General features: G+C 39.1%; 1 protein-coding gene across 2 annotated transcripts in view; it reads left to right on the top strand.

Annotated features, from left to right (window-relative positions):
- Nucleotides 1–3,503: 3,503 nt before the first annotated feature.
- Nucleotides 3,504–24,052, top strand: part of LOC149832638 (protein ALWAYS EARLY 3-like) — a 97,482-nt gene continuing 76,933 nt past the window's right edge. For both annotated transcript variants that reach the window (XM_090014624.1, XM_090014623.1), the window contains exons 1-3: nt 3,504–3,668; nt 3,748–3,849; nt 8,051–8,177. In XM_090014624.1, the coding sequence (XP_089870750.1) occupies nt 8,073–8,177 (105 nt within the window). In that variant the 5' untranslated portion in view covers nt 3,504–3,668; nt 3,748–3,849; nt 8,051–8,072. The remainder of the gene's footprint in view (nt 3,669–3,747; nt 3,850–8,050; nt 8,178–24,052) is intronic.

Here is a 24,052-nt window from a genome sequence, read left to right as displayed (position 1 = left end):
ACAAAACTCCTTTAAACAACGTGTCTTTTGATAAAAAGATAAAAGAGATAAAACTGTATAATTAATGTTATTTTTGGATGTTTTTTCCATAATGTGAGAGTCATGGATTACGGTTTTGGAGAACTGTGAGGATACTAAAACTCCATGTGTAATTGTGCCCCTGAACCCAACTAAGTGATTCACCTCTCGGCCACGGTTTTAAGGAGATTCTACCACTTTGCCTGAGGGTGGTGTGTAGATACATATGTTGTTATTAGTATACCAAGAAAGTGACATTAGTGAATGCTGATTTTCTTAGTGTCCCAACAATAGATGTTGAATTCTAATATTCCGATAGATGGTGTTGATTCATGATATTGATCGATGACTAAGTGTGAAACCCAGTAATAAAATACAATTGTGTGTTAAGCTACAATTGAGGATCTTACTTGAACTCAAGAATTATTGTATCAGTTTTGGGTATTCACGGATTTTAATAAAAAATAAAATTAAAATTATGTGCATTTAATAGGGATATGCTTACAAAAGAAAACTTTGATAAAAGATAATAAGTTACTCATGCATGTGCATTGATATCATGCATATTTTTGCTTTACATTAGACCATGCATCTTTACCTATTTTTTTTATTATGATATATTGTTATTGTATAATAATTGTTTTCCAATGTATAAATGGTTGCTGAAATTCTGAATTTATTATAGGCGTATTTCTCTAAAAATGATATATGAATTTGATTTGTATTCTTTTTACTTATTTGATTCATTATAGAAATACGTACACAAAATCTATGAAATCTGACGCCGTATATTTTATGTTTTTTACAATCTTTGATGCCCAGTTTGCTATAGAGAGTTACGAGAACGGCGTGACTACTTGACATTTTAATATAAGACACAATGACTCTATATTTTACTTTACTTATAATTTATTTACTTATTATTCTTAAACTTTATTGATTGATGAATGAAGTTATTTTGGCTTCAATAATGGTGGTGTAAGATCTCTTGTGGTCATAGATGTGTTATAACTGTAAGAACTTGAGTCTTTTGGGTTTATTTATGAAATTATTAAAAAAAATCTACTTTTTCACATGTATGAGTTGGGGTCGTTACATAATCAATGTAATTGGGTTGTGTTTGGATGGTCTAGATTCAGACTTGGGTATATTTTTTGGTTGAGAACAAATTTTTATTGGCAAAAATATTTGTTGTAATACAAACAAAGTGTTGATTGAGGTTTAGTTTGGTTTGGTAGGATATGAGCGAATGGGTGATGGGTTGAATGAGATAAACTAGTTCTCTCAACCGTGCCACCACCCAAGATGGATTGGGGTTGAGAAAGGTAGTTAGGAATAGGGTAGTGAAACCATAATCATAGTCTTTAGCATGGCTCAAGCGGGTTCGCTGGACGACGACCTGGGTTGCCATCAATAATAAGTGCTTCTGACCAGCCGAATTCCTACCGGTATGATCATAGCTGGAGATGGTCGTGGGTAGGGGTGGCAATTTCTGACACGACCCGCCAACCCGCCTCTTAGGCGGGTTCGGGTTGGGCTTAAGCCAACCCGTTTAATAAACGGGTCGACCCGTGTAACCCGTTTATTAAACAGGTCGGGTTCGGGTTGGGGGTATGCCAACCCGGCTGACCCGTTTAATAAACGGGTTAGGCGGGTGGGTCAACCCGCCAACCCGTCTGCCCGACCCGCCAACCTGCCTACCTGCCAACCCGATCCGTCAACCCGCCAACCCGACCCGCGAATCTGAAAACCCGTTTACCCGACCCAACCCATTTATTAAATGGGTTGGCGGGTCGTGTCGGGTTACCCGTTTATTAAACGGGTCGGGTTCGTGTTTGCCACAGCTGACCCGTTTAATAAATGGGTCGGGTTCGGGTTGAGGTATGCTGACCCGCCAACCCGCCAACCCGACCCGATTGCCACCCCTAGTCGTGGGAGATGGGAAAGAGACGAAGGATGGTGAAAAGAACCAAGAAGAAGAAGAGGGAAAATGAGGGGGATTGGCAAAAATCTTGACCAATCGATGTAAATCCGGCTTCGATTTTACAAGATTATCCAACCAACTACAAAAATATCTAAGGAACAAAACAAGAAATTGAAGAAAGGAAATGAAGAAAGCTGAAAATTAAAAGAAAGAAATAACATATTTCATATTCCATTCAATTGCATGTAATCCAAAATCTCCCTATTACTTATAGATTAAGGTTTACTAAAATAAAACAAATATACTACCAATCGGGATAACTTCCTAAATAGATAAAACCTATCTTAATGATAAATATCAAATATATAGAAACAAATAAAAAATCACAAAAGATCAAAATGAAAATCCAAAATATAAACGAGTCCAAATGAATATATACCTGTTTTTTAGCTATCCCAAAATCAATGGTAAAGGCTATGAATACATTGACTTTCCCCGACTCATAAAAACAATTTTTTTGGGTCTAAAAACATGATCCAAGGGTCAATTCCCACTAAATCGAGCTTGCTGAACACATCTGTGATGTTGGATTGAGTCAAAACAATTCAAATCATGAGATTCTAACTAGATCATAGCACATATATATATATTTAACATATATATAAAATACTTTGTTAGTTTTTTAGTGAACAAAAGTTTGTAATTTACCCCAAATTTTTCTGGAAGAAAAGATTTATGACATGGTATGGACCATAGTCACAAAGCTCGTTCATGGGAAAATATGAGCGAGGAAAAAATCTTGCGATAATTCAAAAAACATGTTTTTGTTGAGAAAACCTTGGCAAAATATCGTCATATATAAATATAAAATTTTATAAATAAACAAATAAAATAAAAAACAATATAAACACTAGGCAACAAGTGATTTCATCTTGTTAATATTGGTTTAAAAGCATGTTACCCATATTCGATCCAAACCAAACCCTATAGGGTCCGGGTATGGTGATAAATAAAAAGACCCGATTAAGAACCGGGTTTAGATCCAAAGGTCCGATTAATACATGGACCCGAGTATAGTTTGTGAAATTTTATACCCACAAATTTTCAATGTAAAAAGAAAATGGTTTTAGCCGGTATGGTTCGCGTTTGGTTCATGTAGTTTTCATTCGGTCTGGGTATGTTTTTCTTATAGTGAACCCGATTAGACTCCAATCTCAACTGATACTGTACTCAAAAAAGCTGATCCAAGACTGGTTCCACCTAGATCCGAACCAAACCCAACCCGTTGACACCCCTACCCACAACCAAGCTCCCTATTCAAATTTGTTTTTTTTCTTTTCCCCGTACGTTCTTAGAGTTGGAAAAGCGTGTTATCATTTGGCATATGATGCCGTGCATCATATTACCGATACGAAATCTACATTGCGGGAACTTCATATCCAGCCATTAATTGGACGGCTGGGATCGAGATATGATAGATTCCATCATATGTCGTATGTTTGAAACGAGGCATTCCAAAAGAGATGAAAAAAAGGAAAACCCCAGCGACATTTCAAGCTGTGAAGCTCCCTCCATCCTCCTTTCTTCCTCTCTCCTCTCTCCTTTTTTCCCTCCATATCAGAAAGGAAGAAGAAGAAGAAGAAGAAGAAGAAGAAGAAGAAGAAGAAGAAGAGGAGAAAAGTAGGGTTCCTTCTTGTTTCTGGTTGTTCGATGGGTGAAATCATAGGTATGCATCTCTACTACTCTCTCATAATCAAAGGGTCTTTTTCCCTTATTCCCTCGTTGAACTTTTCTTGGAATTTTAGGGGTTTTCTGTGGATCATTCGATTTTCGGATGTAATCAGTGTGTAATCTGTGCGGTTCGTGGTCACGATGATCTGATACGCTCGGATTTTCGTTGATTGTAGGTACGGATTCCGCCTTTGTGGGTTTTCTTTCTTTTCGATTTTGGATGCTGAGTGAAACAGGAGTGTATACAATTTCGTCGATTTTCCGAAAAAATTCCTTTGTTTTCTTGTTGTTTAGTGCTTCCTGTCTTGAGAATTTTGAGTTGTATTGTTGGTTTCCGTCTCTTTAGAGTTGTAATTCGTTACTGTTGATTTTTCGTTGACGAGAAACCTTCTAATTGATTGGTGTGTGGATCAATGCCTGAACTTCTTGTTTTTTTTTAGTTTTAAGGGTGGATTTCAGGGCTTTGCTTACGCTTTTGGGGAGAAAGGGTGGATTTGTTTCTTGAATTCATGGATTGGGCTCCTGTCGCGGGTTGGTTTCGATGTACTTGGTTGGCTTCTGTTTGTTCTTCTTCTTTCAGGGTCCTGACTCGAAATATCCGAAGAAATTTATTTCTTATATTTCTTATATTTGGGTTATTGCCCATTTCAGAACTCTCCTCAATTTGATGAAATTTTAATACTCTTGACGCCTACTTGGTTTTCCTATTTTTGTTGAGGCTGCAAATGTGTTTGGTTGGACTTATTTGGGTAGAAGGAAACCTGGAATTCTTTGCCCATCAGTTGAATTGGCTGTGGATGAGGATCCATTTAGGTAGAGTAACTAGAATTGAAGATGCCTAAAGTATAATATGGTTGGTTTTGGCCTTACATAACAAGAAGGAATTGGTCATAGCCTAGTTGCTATTCCTGTTTTCCAGCTATGAGTTGATATTTTTCCCTAATTTTTGTTTATGATATATAAACACGAGCTTTAAAGCATAGTTGATCATTCACCACCATCAGGTGATGTTAGATAGTAGATACCAGGTTAAACACATATTTTTCTGATGGGAGTTATTATTTTCTTTTCATTCACCATCTAGCCATTTTGAATTCTTAATAGATGGTTTATGATGTGCATAAGAAAATAAGCATGAAAAATAAACTCAATGTTGGTTTTTTAGTGAGCATATCCTTCCAAAAATTAACTTCTTGATCAAGAATGATGTAGAAGAATACAATTGCACGTGATTATGTGATCTTACTGTATTCCTGATTGATTCATTATCGATCAGATGAATTGTACTGAAGATGAAGTGCTTATATCTAAAAGTTGAAAGTTGTGGGAGGCCATTTTTTCTATGGATGGTCTGGATTATAATAAGAATGATGAGGATGTGGAATAAGATGGGTAGTTAAAGATGAGCTAAACCAAACCAATCTGAGGGTAGGATGCATATGCTCGGCATGATACTTGTGACTGCAGCTGCTGGGTTTCCTTTGGCTTTTTATGAACATTAGTTTCCTTGTAATGCCTTTTCCACTTATTTAAATGGTTTCTTTTCAACATATTGTTGGATGCTGTTGACTAACTGTAATATGTTTGTTAGATCAACTTCCAATTGCTAGTCATTCATTGCCAGCTATAGTTTTCATTGTGATGTGATTGTTAGTCAATCAAAAGTGGTTCATCTAACTTGTTAATATCATGCAATAAACCAATGCAAATGGTGGCAGATATGTTGTGAGGAAGCATGGAGAAAAGAAAGACCCATAAAGATCTTAAGTGAGGTGGCAGAAGTGGCATTGGTTGGCTGTTGAATGAATATGGAATACCACCTGTGCGGTAGACCCCATGGACATGGGCAGGCCTCAATGAGGGCATTGAATAAAAAATGCAGTAGTAGCTAGTTGTGGAAGTGTGAATGTTAGCGCATGTTGAAAGGATTGCTTATCAAATCATGATTGTGTCCACCTATAGCCTGATGACCTTGGTCCAATACCTGCTGTTTACTAAAAAAGCCTGAAAAATAGCCGTGACGACACCCATTATTCCTAAATATATGCTCAACTAAGCTGTATTAGTCTGTTTGTGACCTTACTTAGGAACTACGAAAAATTATTATGAAGGCAAGATAATAGTGGTAGCCCTCCATATGTTGTACTTCGCCCAAACCTGGATGAGTCTATTTCAGGTCCGATATAAATGGTAAGACCAAGAGCATGTCTAGGGATGGATCTGTACGTGTATGAATCAAACCCAATTTCCCCCATGTTTTCCAGAGTTACAATTGTGAAGGGCTAGGCCTTATTCAGTGCTTGGGTTAGATATGAGAGCTTGCTTACATTTGAAACACCCAACCCTGCTGTGTGTCCAAGTGCAACCAAGACTGCTACCAAACTTGATAAGCCCTGGTCCACTTAGAATGCTCTATGAACATGTTTCATATTTGGGTTGGAATTGGTAAAACTTGGCCCATAAGCAGCATAGACTTACGGTTTAGCCGGTCATATCTGATTGAAATTCTGATTTTTGTGTGGATAGGCTACCTTACAATGTAATATTTAAAGGCCGTACAATTATATTTTTCTCAAGTAAACAGTGGTGGGGAACAATATAAAAAGAAAGTGATTTCTTCCTACTAGAGAACAAGATAAAGAAGAAAAGGATGGAAGATAAAGTAAACCATAATCCTTCTCATTGATTCTCCATATTTCTGGTTTACAATGAGGCCCGAGGGAAATCAAAGATATGTGATGTGTACCATGTGATTTTTTGTTTTGATGCCAAATTGGTGTGGTTCTTGGCTCTGCTATCAAGTTGGCAGCAAAAACTAAAACTGAATCAATAAAAATACTAAGGAGGTCCTTGAGTCTTTCGGAGATTAGTCTCTAGGTATCCAAGCTTAAATCTTAGGAATAAACAGAAAAGCACTTTCAAATTCTCATAAACAAAAAGACAGCAAAGGAAAAACCCTCCACTTACCTCATGTTTGCCCTTTTATCATCCCTATTTGTTGAAATAAAGAAAGAGACTAAAACTAAAATATATCTTAAGAACTTTTTCTATCTTTTCTAGTCCCAAAATAAGCTTGTGTCACATAAGTAGGGGTATGGGTACAGGGATACAGATATATATGTTATGTATGTATGTGTGTATATGTTGAAAATTAACTACAACAAGAATTATGTCAAACAAACCATAAATATGTCAAACAATTCAAATGCAAAACAAGAAACCTAACTGGCCAACCCAAAATGAGTCCTAACCTCAGCCAATATAAAGAAAAAAAAGGTTATGGATGTTGGTTCTGATCCGGGTCCGACTCGATCCATTCAGATCCGTAGATCCGTACCCATGTGTATCTGTACCTGTATCCATGTCGACACTCCTATGTACCCATATTACATAGTTTCTAGCATTCTCTAACATAATACACAAAATAATTATCAAAATTACTTGAATCCATGCTGCACTAAATATGCATCTCTCTTCTTTGATCATCATTTTTTTCTCTTCCATTGTGATTTCTTTCCTTCTCTTTTTGATGATCAGTTTAAACATTCAGTTTGTGGAGGTAATCAATGATTTCTGTGTGATTTTTACATGTTCATGATGAATGGCATCAAGATTTTCTTTTTCTAAAAGAGCAGATTCCTTGAATATTGAGACATCGGCATCTATCATTTACTCCTTGATGGTTCAGTGGAAAACATTTTTGTTGTTTAGCCTCTTGATTAGAAATTTGTTTGGAGCTTGTTTTTTGTTGTTGTTGAGCTTTCTTGTGATTCATGAACTAAAAGCTGTTGCAAATGCAATTTATGGTTTTTTGAAGTTTTGGCATGAAATACTCGATGATTTGTTTTCTGTTGGTGATCTAATGATATTCTTATCATTTGGTGTTGCAATTTGGGATTTTGTTATTTTCTTTTATATATATATATATATAGGGTTATATGTGGTTGTGTTACTACCATGAGATGAGGTGCAATTTGTTTTTCATGAATCAAACCTCATAGATGTGATATACATGTTTTATTTAGTGGGAATCGGCTCTTTGATCGTCCGATTATGACATGTAGGCAGGATTTTAGAAGGCTTCGAAAGGCAATGGCCCATGATGTGCAATACTTTCACCCCTTATAAAAAAATGTGTTTTTTGGTCGAAAAAACACTATCCAAGCTGATCCCTAGCATTTGGACCATGCCGAACGCATCTATGAAGTCTGTTTGAGCCAAAACAACACAACCTGCGCCTATGATTTTAAGAAGCATTTGTGCCTTATGGTGCCATGAACAAATATTAACCCATATTATATATATATATTACTATAAAATGTTGGATCCTTTTTTTCCCTGTTGGATATATTTCAAAACTTTTGTTGTTTGTGTCAGATTGATCAGAAGATTTACAACTATGGCTTCAACCAAAAGGTCTAGGTTCGTGAACAAGCGCTTTTCAAAAGTCAATGAGGAACCTCATGATAGGGATGATGTTGGAATGAATAAGAACAAGCTACGGGTGAGACTGTGGATGAGTTTTACATATAAGTGTTTCTTATGAATGTTTATTTTGTAGTGGAGAAATTAGTTTAATGGAGTCAGCCCTTGCTATGAATGAGCATGTACAATATTAGCTTCACGTGGATGTATGATATAGCAAATATATATTTGACAATGAGAATGAATGGCTTTTTACCTAATCATTGCATGTGTAAATGCTTTCTAACTCAAAATGTAAAAAATGAAAAGAAAAAGAATTTTGAAATATGACTGCTCTTGTCAATCTCAGTTATTTATTTAGATGGATTTATGTAGTAAATAAAGCAACCATCAGTAGTCAGCTAGATGATTTTTTTTTCATGGATAACGTAAATTCTTTCCCTTGATTTTCATAATTCTTACTTTTTTTTGTTCTCTACGGATTTATGCAACCTTGTCTTTATCATTAATTATTGTGTTGAATCTGTATAAGTGTTTCTAAATAGATGCTTTGATATTTTTATTTCATAGTTCGTGGTTTTTCTTCTTCTATTACCTGGTTTGAAGAAAGGAAGTTTTAAACTTGGTTTTGAGCAAAAAAGCCAGGTTTGGTGTATAAAAGTCAAAAAGTCAAAAAAAAGGATCCGGGCCGGATCCAGACCCGGATCCGACCCGGGTAAGTAGGTCGGCTGCGTGCTTTTTAAAAGCACGCAGCGATGAAGGGGGGGAGGTTCTGGAAACCTCCTTCCCCCTCTCCTCTCTCAGTCTCTCTTTCCCCCGACCGACCCTCTCGACTCTCAGTATCTGCGAAACCCCCCCTCACCATCTCTCTTCCCTTCTCCCCCCGACTCGTCTCTGCACCCTCTCTCTCGCTGGAGACCCCGGTCAACCTGCCGCCACCTGCGACCTCCTTTCGCCGCCGCCGCTGCCGTCGATGACCACTGGGTACGCCCCTTCTCTTTCTTTCTCCTGTTTTCTCTCCTCTCCCCCTTTCTTCTCCTTTTCAGTCGACAGACCGGCAAGGGGCGACACCCCCCTACCGCCTGTGTCCGACTGGTTGGCAGGGGCTTTTGCCCCTGCCTCTCGCCTTTCGGAGAACTGGCAGGGGGCGACGCCCCCCTTGCCGCCTGTTTTTGCTCGGTCAGCAGGGGTTCCCAATATTAGAATATGTATTGGATATGGATCCGATAAAGGATCCATATCCATTCACGAGTTTTGTTTTGTACTCTAATGTAACATGTGCAACTAATGCAGGGCACTTTAGTCTTTGTAAAATGATTGTAACCCTATTTAGACTAATGAAGTATTACTGCAGCCATTAAGGAGAATAGTGGTTGCCGATTCCAAACAGAGTAAAGAAAATCCGTGCTTTCTCTCTCCCTCTCCTTTTCCTTTCCCGAGTTATGCAGGGGTTTTAACATGGTATCAGAGCAGCGACGACAACCCTGGGCATAAAGGTGTCTTCTTCGAGAACGCGAAAGGATTTGCACCTTTTGGCCACGCCCGCTCCTCTGCAAGTCGACCCTGTGCCTCTCTGTCACGCCTGCTACTCCAGTGACTCTCTGTCACACCTGCTATCTTCTGTAAGTGCAGACAAGTTCACAAAAGCCGAGCCCAAGAGCCGAGTTTCTTCAATCATCTTCAGTCGAGCCCAAAAAGGTGAGTTCAACCCTGTGAATCTCTGTCACGCCTGCTACTATCTGCGCCTCTCTGTCACGCCTGCTGTTTTCTGCTATTTCAGACGAGTTCACAAAAGCCGAACCCAAGAGTCGAGTTCCTTCAGCCGAAACAACTTGTTTTTGCTGAGAAAAGTCTATTTTCAGTCTTCTAAACAGGTCTTTTTCTCTTATCTTATCTCACAACTTGTTTTTGCTGTCTTCCATTTTTGCCCCATCTGTCGAGTTCCTTCAGTCGAAACAACTTGTTTTTGCTGAGAAAAGTCTATTTTCTGTCTTCTAAATAGGTCTTTTTCTCTTCTTATCTTATCTCACAACTTGTTTTTGCTGTCTTCCATTTTTGCCCCATCATCTCCCAACTGTGTCATTGTCGTGACATTGTTTTTCTCTGTGCCGATTTCTGCCAACTGTGTCAGTCCAGTTTAAGCCACTAGTGTCATTTTGTAGGGTCATTCTGTTTAAAAAAAAAGGGACTGTCAACAAGTCTACAAATGGATACTTCATTCAATTCAGGCCTTTCTTCCAGTTTTCTGGGGCAGCTAGTTTCGGAAAAGCTAACTACAAACAACTATCTGACTTGGAAAAGGCAAATTGCTCATTTTATTCGTAGTCAAGATCTTTCAGGTCACTTGGATGGCTCCACCCCAATGCCTCCAGAATTTTTCACAACCGAAGCCAAAGAGGATGGAGGATCACATAATATTATTCGCAACCCTGCATTTGTTACTTGGATGAAGCGTGATCAGGCCCTCGTCGCGTACATCAGTTCCACATTGTCACAAGAAGTATTGATTTCCATTCTTGATGATTGCACATCCAAAGTTTTGTGGGAGGCTTTAGCTCAGACCTACTCTCAGATATCAGAGGCTAAAGTGCTGTTTCTTAAACGTGAATTTCAGATGTTAAAAAAAGGGGCAATGAGCATTATTGAATTCTTAAATCAAGTCAAAAGCATCACAGATCAATTAGCCATGGTTGGGTATCCAGTGTCAGATAAAGAAAAGGTACATCAGACACTGAATGCACTGGGTTCAAAATATCATGTTCTTGTTACATCCTTATTATGCTTGCCTACGTTGCTCAACTTTGAGGAATTACGCGCCAAACTCTTTCAGTATGAGATGATGCTGAAAAATACGTCTGAAGCTCCAACAGGACAATCATCTACGTATGAGGTTCTTGCCACAGGGGTGATAGCTGATCGACCACGAGGAGGACGTGGCAGAGGCAAGGGAAATCCAATCCAGGGTGGACGTGGGTTACTACCTACACCAAATTCCACTGTTAGTTTTTCAAAGAATGTTCCCACATGCTATTAGTGTAACAAACGAGGTCACATCAAAGCTAACTGCTGGTTCAACCCACAAAATCGAAATAGAATGCAAAACACTAGAAATGTTGGTACATCAGGAACTGCAGGTACATTTCGAGTCAGTGATGATGCTAAGGATCTTCTACTATCTGCAATGGCCAGCTTGAATCTGAAGCAAAATGATGATGGAATATGGTATGTTGACTCTGGGGCAGCAACCCATGTGACTGGCAATGCAGGTAAGTTCTCTACTTTGACTCCTTATTTTGGAAAATCTAATATTGTAACCGGAGATGGGATTCACCACTTTATTTCAAACATAGGCAACATTCTCATTGCTTTGTCTAAGTCATCTATTCCTTTATCTGATGTTGTTCATGCACCAAATATAAAGAAAAATATTGTCTCTGTTTCTAAGCTTGTTGATTCTACCAATTCATTTGTGGAATTTACTCCTACTTCTGTCTTTGTCAAGGATCTTCAAACGAAGTAGATGTTCGCTAAAGGAGAGCGACGTGGAGACATGTATGTCTTTAATGAAGATCCTGCCTCCAGTATCATGAAGCCCAAGTCTGATCCCGTCTCTAAAAGCGTCCTAAGTACATCCAAATGCAATAAGTCAGACCTCTGACATTCTCCTCTTGGTCATTGTAGTCAAGTCTTTATTGAAAAGTTAGTGTCAAATGGTTTTCTTTCAGAGTCTGTTTCACCTTCATTAAAGGATAAAATATGTCCCAGTTGTCAGGTTTGCAAAAGTCATGTACTTCCTTTTCATCAAATAAATAAAAGAGCCTCCATGCCCTTTGAGATAATATGTTCAGATGTTTGGGGCCCAGCTCCCAATCCTTCTTCTTCTGGAAGTAAATATTATGTATCTTTTATTGACAGTTTCTCTCGTTTTACCTGGATATTCTTTATGAAACACAAATCAGAGTTTTTTCTCATTTTTCGTCACTTTCATGCCTATGTTAAAAATCAATTCTCCCAAAATATTCAAATTCTCCAATGTGATGGAGGTGGTGAGTATTCCTCCAAAGAATTTTTAGATTTTCTCCAAAATAATAGGATGCATCGTAGAGTTTCTTGCCCGTACACACCACAACAAAATGGAATTGCTGAACGTAAACACAGACATATTGTGGAAAGTGCAATGAGTATGATACATGGGAGTAACTTACCCATTAGTCTTTGGACTGAAGCTTTTCATACTGCCACTCATGTGATAAATCGTCTTTCTATGCCTATTCTTGAAAATCAATCTCCCTATTATGTTCTCTTTGGTGCACATCCCGATTATAATGAGTTACGAGTTTTTGGATGCACATGTTATGTACATATTGACAAATCCATGAGGACTAAGTTCCAGGACAAAGCCTCTATTTGCCAATTTGTAGGTTATGCAGATGAACACAAGGGTTACAGGTGCTATGATCCCGTCAATAAGAAGATTAGAAGTTCCAGAAATGTTGTTTTTGATGAAAATAGTTTTCTGGGAAAAGAAGCAGACGTCAATCGTGAACGTATTGGTGCAGTTGCTGATTGGTATGACCCATGGCTTAGTGCTGAACTTATTTCACAAACTGCCGAACATACTACTTTGACCCCTAAAAGCACATATGGTGAGACGGTTTCGGATGATGCATCACAAACAAAATGTCTGAGATACAAAGGTAATGTGTATACCAGGAGACCCAGAGAGCGAACAAATGTACCTGCTGAAGAACACGTTGCATTGTCTGATAACAGAGAAGCACTAAGAAGATCAAGCAGGATAAGACATCCTATTGAAAAATGGGTTAGTTATGACAACTTTTCTATGGACTTTCAAATTTTCCTATCCAAGATTGAAAAACACGATGGTGGCAACTAGGATTGATGTGGCCGCTTGTCTTATAAGCTGCTTACATATTGTGATATAACTGTTGCCGTATGATTGCTTATGAATAGCTTGTGATGTAATGGTTTATGCCTTACGATTAATTTAATTACTTGTTGATGGACTGAGCCATTTTATGGTAATTATATGTTTTACGAGCATTGTTATGAGTGCTTGTCATATTCAGTTGTTTGTTTGACTGACGGGTAAAGTTAGTTATTCTTCGCCCATAGAATCAACTGAATTGCCATATCTGCGCGTTCTCATGTGTCGTTTACACATGCTTTGAGGGCCTATTTGAGGATTGCAATATTCCTTGTGGCAATAACAGGATGCATATGATTATATGCTTCTATGTGAAGTGATACGATGCATATTGCTGATATGCATGTTTGTGCCCATATTGTGGCTACCGATCCCGAGGCGGTCAATGGTTCAGAGCAGTCAATTATTGATGCATGTATCACTGAGTGGGGTGTCTGTCGAGCACCTGATCTCCAAAGGATTATCTGCGAGGGCGTGTATGATCAAGACCAGGTACCCGGCTAGAGTGGTAGATTCTCTGTGAGGATGTACACTGTCCACGAACGGGTAGCCACAAAGGCGGTGAACTCTTGTGAGGAAGTGTATGGTCCAAGACCAGGTGTACCATCTAGGGCGGAATTCCTTGTGAGGTTATACATTTCCTAGACCAGGTGATCCAGCGTTGATCTTGTTGTTTGTATTAGTGGCTATCGACCCTGAAAGCGGTCATTAGTGTTGATGCGTGTATCACAATGATTTTCATTGGATATGACATTTGTTGGGGATCGACTTTCCAAAGGTTTCGCTGTGGGGGTATGTATGATCAAGATCAGGTACCCGACTAGAGTGGTAGATTCTTTGTGAGGATGTACAGTGTCCACGAACGAGTAGCCGCAAAGGCGGTGAACTCCTGTGAGGAAGTGTATGGTCCAAGACCAAGTATACCCTCTAGGGCGGTAATTTCTTGTCCGGTCGTATATCTCTCGGACCGAACGATCCGACGTGGATCTTGCGTTTTCGCTTACCATAAAAAGTTATGGTGAGCTGTGACGATCTTCTGAGATTGTTTGTGATAGCCAACTATGAATTCATAGTTTCGGCTTTCTGTTTTAGCATGATTTACATGCAGGTTTCAGATGTGAGAATCAGATCGTTAGCGATTTGAGTTAGTGATTACGTTTTGGACCTTCTATGGAAGGGCGAGCTTTTCTGAGGAAGTATGACGCCTTAGTGAGTCATAACCGGTGACAGTTAGCCGCGTAAGACTTTGAGAGATGAGAATAGATTAAGGTTGTACATGACAAAGCGTTTGTTAGAAGTAGTGAGCGATAAACGATGTCCTGATGGTGATTAGATGCAGAGACCTCGTTCTAGGAACGAGAACAAGCTAGTTGCGTGGTGGTTCACAACCTACGATCAATTGAATCGTATGCTGTGTTTGTCAGTTGCATTGCTTACTTGCTTTGAACTGCTTACTGTTTGCACTACTTATTCGCTTGTACTACTTACGCGTTTGCACTATTCACCTGCTTGCATTGCTTACCTGTTTAACTGCATAACTGCTTTAAACTGCGTAGCCTACTGAATTAAATGTACTTAATTTAGTTTCTTGTAGTCTCTCTTGTGCACCTACTAGTTTTTCGCGAAACTAACCAATTCTATGAGTACAGGTGATGATTAGGTATTCTACGAGCGATGGCGCGATTACAAGATGTCTTCAAGACTTCTTCTTCCTGCTCTTAGCTCGCGTCCTAGACGCTATGAGTTTGTATCGGATTTTCCTTGGGATATCCGAATCTTGCGAGTTTTGGTTCTTTTAGCTAACGTGCCCAAAGTTGTCAACTTGCCTTATGATTTATCAAAAGAAAAATCTTCCGCTGATTTCATAAACAAACTCTGAAGGAAAGAAATATTTCTAGTCTCTTGCCTGTTTTTCTGAAAAGGTTCGCAAGTTCGAAATTTGGGGCGTTACATGGTGTGTTTGGGTGACACCAAAACCTGGTTCACTTGGTTTTTTGCCGAACCCAGTTAAGTGAAAAAAGAACCCCCCCTTCCCCTAGTTGAAAGCTTGGTTTATCCTAGGAGGGCTTTTCGACCGCACCCCCTCTCCCCACCTCCCTCCCCACATCACTGTTGTCCAGCCATTTCCATCTGGTGGCAGGCTGGAAATGGCTTTAAAAAATGCCTTTTTTTTCAATATCAAGGCATGGCCAACCATTTGCCGGCCACCCACCAGCTGGGAAATGGCCAGCTGTTTTTTTCCTGTTTTTGTTAGATAAATGGCTGGCCGGCCATTAATTTTTTCCCCTAGATAATGAGGCCAGGCCATTTCTTGGTCGGTGGCTGGCTAGAAAATGGCCTGCAGTGTTTTTGGTAGATTTTTTTTAGAATTTTGGGTGACCAAAAACCTGAAAAACAGTTTTTTGTCACCCAAACAGCTTTTTATGGCTGGTTTTCAGGCAAAACCTGGTTTGCCAAAAACCAGGTTTTTCTCTTGTCATCCAAAGAGGGCCTTAGAGAATTCCAATGACCTTGTAAATGCTGGTTGACCAGTGGTGGCTAAATTGGCTGTTCCATACATTTTCTCTTTGTTCCTTTTGCAAATAGTGATAATTTAGGTTCTGCAACATGGATCTCTCTCTCTCTCTCTCTCTACTGTGCCACTGTAACTTATAGGTTTTGGTTATCCTCTTCATTAATTGGTTTATAGGATCTTTTTATAGTTGCAAATGCAAATTAAAAAATGAACAAAGTTTAACAATTAAAAAATCTAGATAATAAAGTACTGCCAGTAGATGCTTGATAGAAGCTGAGGCTCAAAGTAAACAGATGCAATGGTACGGTGTGGACTCGATACACACGGATCCACGATCCAGGATCCAAACAGATCCAATGCACGTAGAAGCTTATACGTTGCAGAGTCAGAACAGAACTCTGGAAAACATATTTTCGGGATCTGTGCGTTGTGTTTCGACAGATGCGGTCCAAATGAAAGTTGTGCGTGATTTGCACAGTTTTTCAACGAATCCGGAAACGCCAGATTCAGAACAGGAACGTCTGTTCCACAGACTCGACACCGGGACTGCTAAACAAGTCCAACACTGATTATCGAATTTCATTGACAGACTGTTCATAGTAATAGAATACCTGCAGAAATCAAAGACGAGAGAGAGAGAGAGAGAGAGAGAGAGAGAGAGAGAGAGAGAGAGAGAGAGAGAGAGCTCTGATATTGTTGTTGAGAATCGGCAACCTATTTCATTAACCCGTCTGCGCTAATACATCATTAGTTTAATAGGGTTACAATAATTCACACGTGGACAAAAATGCCCTTGTATTAGTAACTCATTACATTAAAATACAAAGCCTGAGAATGGATATGGATCCTTTATTAAATGGATCCATATCCAGCCCATATTCTAATACCTTCCCTCAAGTTGTGCATGGGAGTGAACCATGTGCAACTTGGTCTTCAGATACCAGAAACGTTGACTTGTAAGACCTTTGGTAAACATATCAGCAATTTGGTCTTCTGAAGGCACATAAACTGGTTCAATCTCTTTGTCTGCTATCTTTTGTCTAATGAAATGTTGATCAATCTCAATATGCTTAGTTCGACTGTGATGAATGGGATTGAATGCAATTTGTATAACACTTTTATTATCACACATAAGTGTCGAATTTGAAATATCCTCCCCCATTTCTGTAAGTAGATGCCTAATCCAGGTCACTTCTGCAGTGGTGGCTGTCATAGATCTATACTCTGCCTCTGTGCTAGACCTTGCCACAGCTTTCTGTTTTCTGCTACTCTATGAGACAAGATTTCTTCCAATGAAAACACAGTATCCTGAAACAGACCTCCTCTCATCTGGATCCCCTGCCCAGTCTGCATCTGTATAGGACAATATGTTATGTTTTGGGGACTTCCATGAAGATTGAATATACGTAAGTCCATCGCCTACTGTTCCTTTTAGATAGCGAAGGATGCGTTTGACAACATCCATGTGACCAGTCTTTGGTTCATGCATGAACTGAGATACTTGATTAACAGAATATACAATGTCTGGTCTAGTAAAGGTAAGATATTGCAACATACCCACTAAACTGCGATACTTGACTGCATCAGGATATAACTCACCATCACAAATACTGAGCTTTTGGTTGACAACACTGGGTGTAGGTAGAGGTTTACAATCTGTCATTCCTGCTTTAGCCAGAAGATCAAGAGTGTATTTGTGTTGAGTTAATGACATTTTGTTATCTTGTCTGTCCACCTCTACACCAAGAAAGTATCTCAGTTCCCCAAGGTCTTTCATTTTGAACTGCATACTCAATAAAACTTTAATTCGTTGAATGTGGTCTGGAGCATTACCAGTGATCACAATGTCATCAACATATATGAGTAAGAAAACCAGGGTGGTATCATTTCTGTATATGAACAGAGAATGATCTAGTTGAGAACGAAAGAAACCATGTTTCTGAATTTCTAAGGAGAAGCTTTCGAACCATGACCTAAAAGCTTGCTTCAAACCATACAAGGTTCTGGTTAACTTGCATACATACTCTTTTGGGTCTCCCTCTGTATAACCTTGAGGCTGCTCCATGTAGACCTCTTCCTTTAAATTTCCATGAAGAAATGCATTTTTAACATCAAGTTGACTAAGGGTCCAGCCATGTTCAATGGCCAAGCCAAGTATGATGCGAATAGTTCCCATTTTCACCACTGGGCTGAATGTCTCATCGTAATCCTGACCATATTCTTGAGTGAAACCCTTGGCTACGAGATGTGCCTTGTACCGTTCAATGCTACCATCCGGTTTATATTTAATTTTATATACCCATTTGGAACCAACAACATTCTTATCTGGAGGACGCCCAACTATCTCCCATGTTTGACACTCATGAAGTGCCTCGATCTCCTCATTCATCGCTTCAATCCATTTGTTGGATTGGACAGCTTCATGAAAACCAAGTGGTTCATCATGTTTCTCAATCTTGGATAGAAAAATTTGAAAGTCCATAGAAAAGTTGTCATAACTGACCCATTTTTCAATAAGATGTCTTATCCTACCTGATCTTCTTGGTGCTTCTTTGTTATCAGGCAAAGCAACATGTTCTTCAGCAGGTACATTTGTTTGCTCTTTGGGTCTCCTGGTATACACATTACCTTTGTATCTCAGACATGCTGTTTGTGATGCATCATATGAAACTGTCTCACCATGTATGTCTTCAGGGATCAAAATAGTATCTTCGGCAGTATGTGAAATAAGTTCAACACTAAGCCATGGATCATACCAATTACCAGCTGCGTCACCGTGTTCTCGATTGTGATTTGCTTTGTCCTAGAACTTAGTCCTCATGGATTTGTCAATATGTACATAACATGTGCATCCAAAAACTCGTAACTCATTATAATCGGGATGTGCACCAAAGAGAACATAATAGGGAGATTGATTTTCAAGAATAGGCATAGGAAGACGATTTATCACATGAGTGGCAGTGTGAAAAGCTTCTGTCCAAAGACTAATGGTCAAGTTACAATCATGCATCATACTCATTGCACTTTCCACAATATGTCTATGTTTACGTTCAACAATTCCATTTTGTTGTAGAGTGTACGGGCAAGAAACTCTACGATGTATCCCATTATCTTGGAGAAAATCTAAAAATTCTTTGGAGGAATACTCATCACCTCCATCACATTGGAGAATTTGAATGTTTTGGGAGAATTGAGTTTTAACATAGGCATGAAAATGACGGAAGATGGAAAAAACCTCTGATTTGTGTTTCATAAAGAATATCCAGGTAAAACGAGAGAAACTGTCAATAAAAGATACATAATATTTGCTTCCAGAAGAAGAAGGATTAGGGGCTGGGCCCCAAACATCAGAACATATTATTTCAAAAGGCATGGCGGCTCTTTTATTTATTTGATGAAAAGGAAGTACATGACTTTTGCAGACCTGACAACTGAGACACATTTTATCCTTCAATGAAGATGAAACATACTCTGAAAGAAAACCCTTGGACACTAACTTTTCAATAAAGACTTGACTACAATGACCAAGACGAGAATGCCAGAGATCTGGCTTATTACATTTGGATATACTTAAGACGCTTTTGGAGACATGATCAGACTTGGGCTTCAGGACACTGGAGGTTAAATCTTCATTGAAGACATACATGTTTCCACGTCGCTCTCCTTTAGCGAACATCTTTTTCGTTTGAAGATCCTTGACAAAGACAGAAGTAGGAGTAAATTCCACAGATGAATTGGTAGAGTCAACAAGCTTAGAAACAGAGATAATATTTTTCTTTATATTTGGCGCATGAACAACATCAGATAAAGAAATAGATGACTCAGATAAAGGAATGAGGACATTGCCAATGTTTGAAATAGGGTGGTGAGTCCCATCTCCAGTTACAATATTAGATTTACCAAGATAAGGAGTCAAGGTAGAGAACTTACCTGCATTGCCAGTGACAGATAAGGAGTCAAGGTAGAGAACTTACCTGCATTGCCAGTGACATACCATATTCCATCATCACTCTGTTTTAGATTCAAGTTGGCCATCACAGATAAGAGAAGATCCTTGGCATCATCACTGACTCGAAATGTACCTGCAGTTCCTGATGTAGCAACATTTCTATTATTTTGTGTTCTGTTCCGATTTTGTGGATTGAACCAGCAGTTGGCTTTGATGTGACCACGTTTGTTACACTGGTAGCATGTGGGAACATTCTTTGAAATACTGACATTAGGATTTGGTGTAGGTAGTAACCCACGTCCACCCTGGATTGGAGTTCCCTTGCTTCTGCCACGTCCTCCTCGTGAACGATCAACTATTATCCCTGTGGCAAGAACTTCATGCGTAGATGATTGTCCTGTTGAAGCATCGGACATGTTTTCAGAGTCATCTCGTACTGAAGGAGTTTAGCACATAATTCTTTAAAACTGAGTAGCGTAGGTAGACACCATAAAGACGTTACAAGAACATGATATTCTGGTCCCAGGGCATTCAGTGTCTGTTGCACTTTTTCTTTATCTGACACTGGATATCCAACCATGGCTAACTGATCTGTGATGCTTTTGACTTGATTTAAGAATTCAATGATGCTCATTGCTTCCTTTTTTAGCATTTGAAATTCGCGTTTGAGAGACAACACTTTGGCCTCCGATATCTGAGAGTAGGTTTGAGCTAAAGCCTCCCACAAAACTTTGGATGTGCAATCATCAGGAATGGAAATCAGTACTTCTTGTGATAACGTGGAAGTGATGTATGCGACAAGTGCCTGATCGCGCTTCATCCAAGAAACAAAGGCAGGATTGCGAACAATATTCGGCAATCTTCTATCCTCTTTGGCTTCGGTTATGATGGATTCTGGGGGCATTGGAATGGAGCCATCCAAGTGACCTGAAAGGTCTTGACTTCGAATAGAAGGAGCAATTTGCCTTTTCCAAGTCAGATAGTTGTTTGTAGTTAGCTTTTTCGAAACGAGCTGCCCCAAGAAATTGGAAGAAAGACCCGAATTGGCTGAAGTATCCATTTGTAGGCTTGTTGACAACCTTTTTTTTTTTAGAGAAATAATACTAGTGACTGAAGCTGAGCTGTTTTATTACAGTTGGCAGAAATCGGCACAATGTCACGACAAGGGAAATGAGAGCTCTAGGATATGGAAAGTTTGATAGAGAAGGAATGAGGATATCAAAAACAGATTCCTGGATGGAAAACGAGGGAACTCGATTTTACTGAAATCAGAATACAAGATGTTAAATATGATGAATCAATCAGGAAACTAAAGAATAAATTTTCACAACTAGAGAATAAAAAGAAGAAATATTAGAGGCTGATGGTGTAAAACAAATGGAAAACTAAAAAACAAACAAACTTCGACCAATAGATTTTCACAGCAAAAGCTAGAAAGATAGGTAATCTTTTTCTGTCAAACTAGAAACTAGAAAGATAGGACTCGGCACAGGGAATAAAACAAATGGAAAACTAAAAAAAAACAAACTTCGACCAATAGATTTTCACAACAGAAGCTAGAAAGATAGGTAATTTTTTTCTGTCAAACTAGAAACTTGAAAGATAGGACCCGACATAGGGAACTCGACCTGAAGAATCGTGCTTTTCACGCACAGGGAACTCGACTTGAAGAAGGTGATCTGCTGCAGAGGATGAAGGGGACTCGGCACAAAGAACTCGACCTGAAGAATCGTGCTTTTCACGCACAGGGAACTCGACTGAAGGATCGTGCTTTTCACGTTACGCTCAATGTCAGGACTCGGCTGAAGGATCGTGCTTTTCACGTTACGCTGGATAAGATGAAGGATCTACTGTTGGGTGTGGCTGAAGAAGATGAAGGAGACTCGGCTGAATGATTTCAGCCTCTGAATGGGAAAGACTCGGCTAACTGGAAGGAGAGATGGAGCCGATGCTGAATGAGAAGGATTCGGCTGACAGAAGAAGCTGAAGAGATTCCTTATGCCCAGACCTGCCGCTGCTCTGATACCATAATAGAATACCTGCAGAAATCAAAGACGAGAGAGAGAGAGAGAGAGAGAGAGAGAGAGAGAGAGAGAGAGAGAGAGAGAGAGAGAGAGAGAGAGAGCGCTCTGATATTGTTGTTGAGAATCGGCAGCCTATTTCATTCACCCGTCTGCGCTAATACATCATTAGTTTAATAGGGTTACAATAATTCACACGTGGACAAAAATGCCCTTGTATTAGTAACTCATTACATTAAAATACAAAGCCTGAGAATGGATATGGATCCTTTATTAAATGGATCCATATCCAGCCCATATTCTAATACATAGGGATTTTTGATCCTTCAAACGTTGGAGTTTGAGAAAACTCACAACTGACGAAATAAAGATCAGATCCAGATCTTTTCAGAACACTAAAGATCGCAATTTTTGGAATTTTCTTTAGTCCTCTACAAATTTTTGAATTTCGAAATGGTATGAGTTATTGTTGTATGGATTAAAAGTCAAAAATTTGATAGTAACAAAGAAGAACAATATTTTCGTAGAACAAAGAAATTGATTTCACGAAATTTCAAAACATGAAATATGTAGATTTAGGTCTCAGCTTTTCACAGAATAAAAAAAATCTAAATTTCATTCAGGGAATCTTCAGATAACATGAAAATACCGAACACATCTATGATGTTTCTTTAGCAGAAATGAGACAATGGACTTCTATCAGTCCGACGTCTTGACAGCAAAAAACAGAGGTCTAAACAAACGATTTTCAGAAAACTTTCAACTACGAAGTTGTAGAAAATCGTTCTAGCTTTTCAGGAAGCTAAAGAACGCGAAAATCCGTTCAGAAATGAGTCGACACGGATGTTTTATCAGGGATATCTCTGTTATCACTTAACAACGTTTTGGTTTTTCTGAAAGAATTTGTGTTCATTCATGCACATCAATAACCTGAAATAACTTAAGATCAAATGCAACAACTTTTAACATAAAACACTTCAAAGCATGTATTCACAACTCTCTAATGATTCAACACAGTTTAACAATGATAAATCAAGAACAATCGCAACACAAATGCGAATAAGAGTAACAAGGGACTAGAACGAAAAACCGATGAAGATATCCAGGCTGAAATCGATAATGGCCGTCGTTGGGAAGCAACCAACGCCACAAGATGAACCACGAACAGTAAGGATGGATTACTAACCACCACGAACAAGTTTGGTACAACCACCACGATTGTAACCTCTCACAAGGTGATACACGGTTTCACCTTCTTCTCCAAGTAACCTTCCACCAAACATCCACACTCAAAAGCTTTTCTCAAGCACCAACCAAACAAAAAACTTGATTTTTTCTCTCTCTAGAACCAGCCATACAACAAAAACGAAAAATGAAGAAGCCCTCCAACCCCTTGGATGACCTCCCCTAATTAAGAGCTTTGCTTGCTTGGGAAGGGCCACATTAAAGAGGCCATGGGCCTTCCCAAGCTTTGCTCCAAAAACGAGTGTGCGAGCCTCGTTCTTGCCAAGAGCCATTAACTCCATCAACAATCCAAATTGACTTTGGACTGGTCAACATAAATTTAAATGGGGTTCAAGATGGACCACACCAAAGTGGAGGCACCTAGGACCCTCCTCATGAAGACGAATCAAGATCCGAATCCAAATAGGGCCAAATAGGCTGAGAACTGGATCCTGCATCAACACAAAAGAGAAGCGAATTTGCGAAAAAATAAAAACTACCCTTGGACCCCATACACCCTCTAGTACTACAAAAAGATTCTACAGAGCACCAGAACTATCCGGATCTGTAGAATCTGGTTCCTAAAAAAATAAAAACAAAAACAAAAACATGTTTAATGCGATTCCTCACATGTCAAAATGGAATCGACATACTAAAAATTCAATCTCTGAGAAAGATGCAAAATATCTCAAAAATTGAAACATAATCAATATGGGTCTGGGTTGACAGAGATCCAATTGGACCCTGATAGTCCTGCACGATTGGATCTGCCTTGGATCAGATTTTTGGAATTGGATTTGGATCCAATTCGTCTTCAAAGCTCGGATCTTCAGGATGCCCACTTTGAGAACATAGATACTTGATAAAATAGTATGTGAGGTGCTCAAAAATTCAGTTTACAACATTGTGGGATACATAAACTTGAGGTGTAACTAAGAAAGGAGAGTTCATTTTTTATTGTCAAACTAAATTTTACAGGCAATACGCAAATATGGAGAATTGGGGACCATTAAATTTAAAATATTCATCTTCCCTAAGTCACATGGGTATGGGTACAGGTGCAGGTAGAGAGGGTACTGTTACAAACCAATGTGATTCTTTAGTGAGCCACTTATGGGCTAAAGCACAACTTGAGAAATGACCACTTATGTGTCTCCAACGCAAAGAAAATATAAAATAAGCCACTTAAGGGCTGATAACACACTTAAAAGAATGCACTTTATTAGGGAACAACCCTTAGAAAATATAATACAAGGAGAGAGGGATTGACCCCTTTATATACATGAGAGGGCTCATA

This window comes from Nuphar pumila, chromosome 7 (assembly GCF_984573655.1).
Source record: "Nuphar pumila chromosome 7, dmNupPumi1.hap1.1, whole genome shotgun sequence".
Classification (NCBI taxonomy): Eukaryota; Viridiplantae; Streptophyta; class Magnoliopsida; order Nymphaeales; family Nymphaeaceae; genus Nuphar; species Nuphar pumila.
Note: the sequence above shows the minus strand (reverse complement) of the source record. Positions and strands in the feature narration are given on the sequence as shown.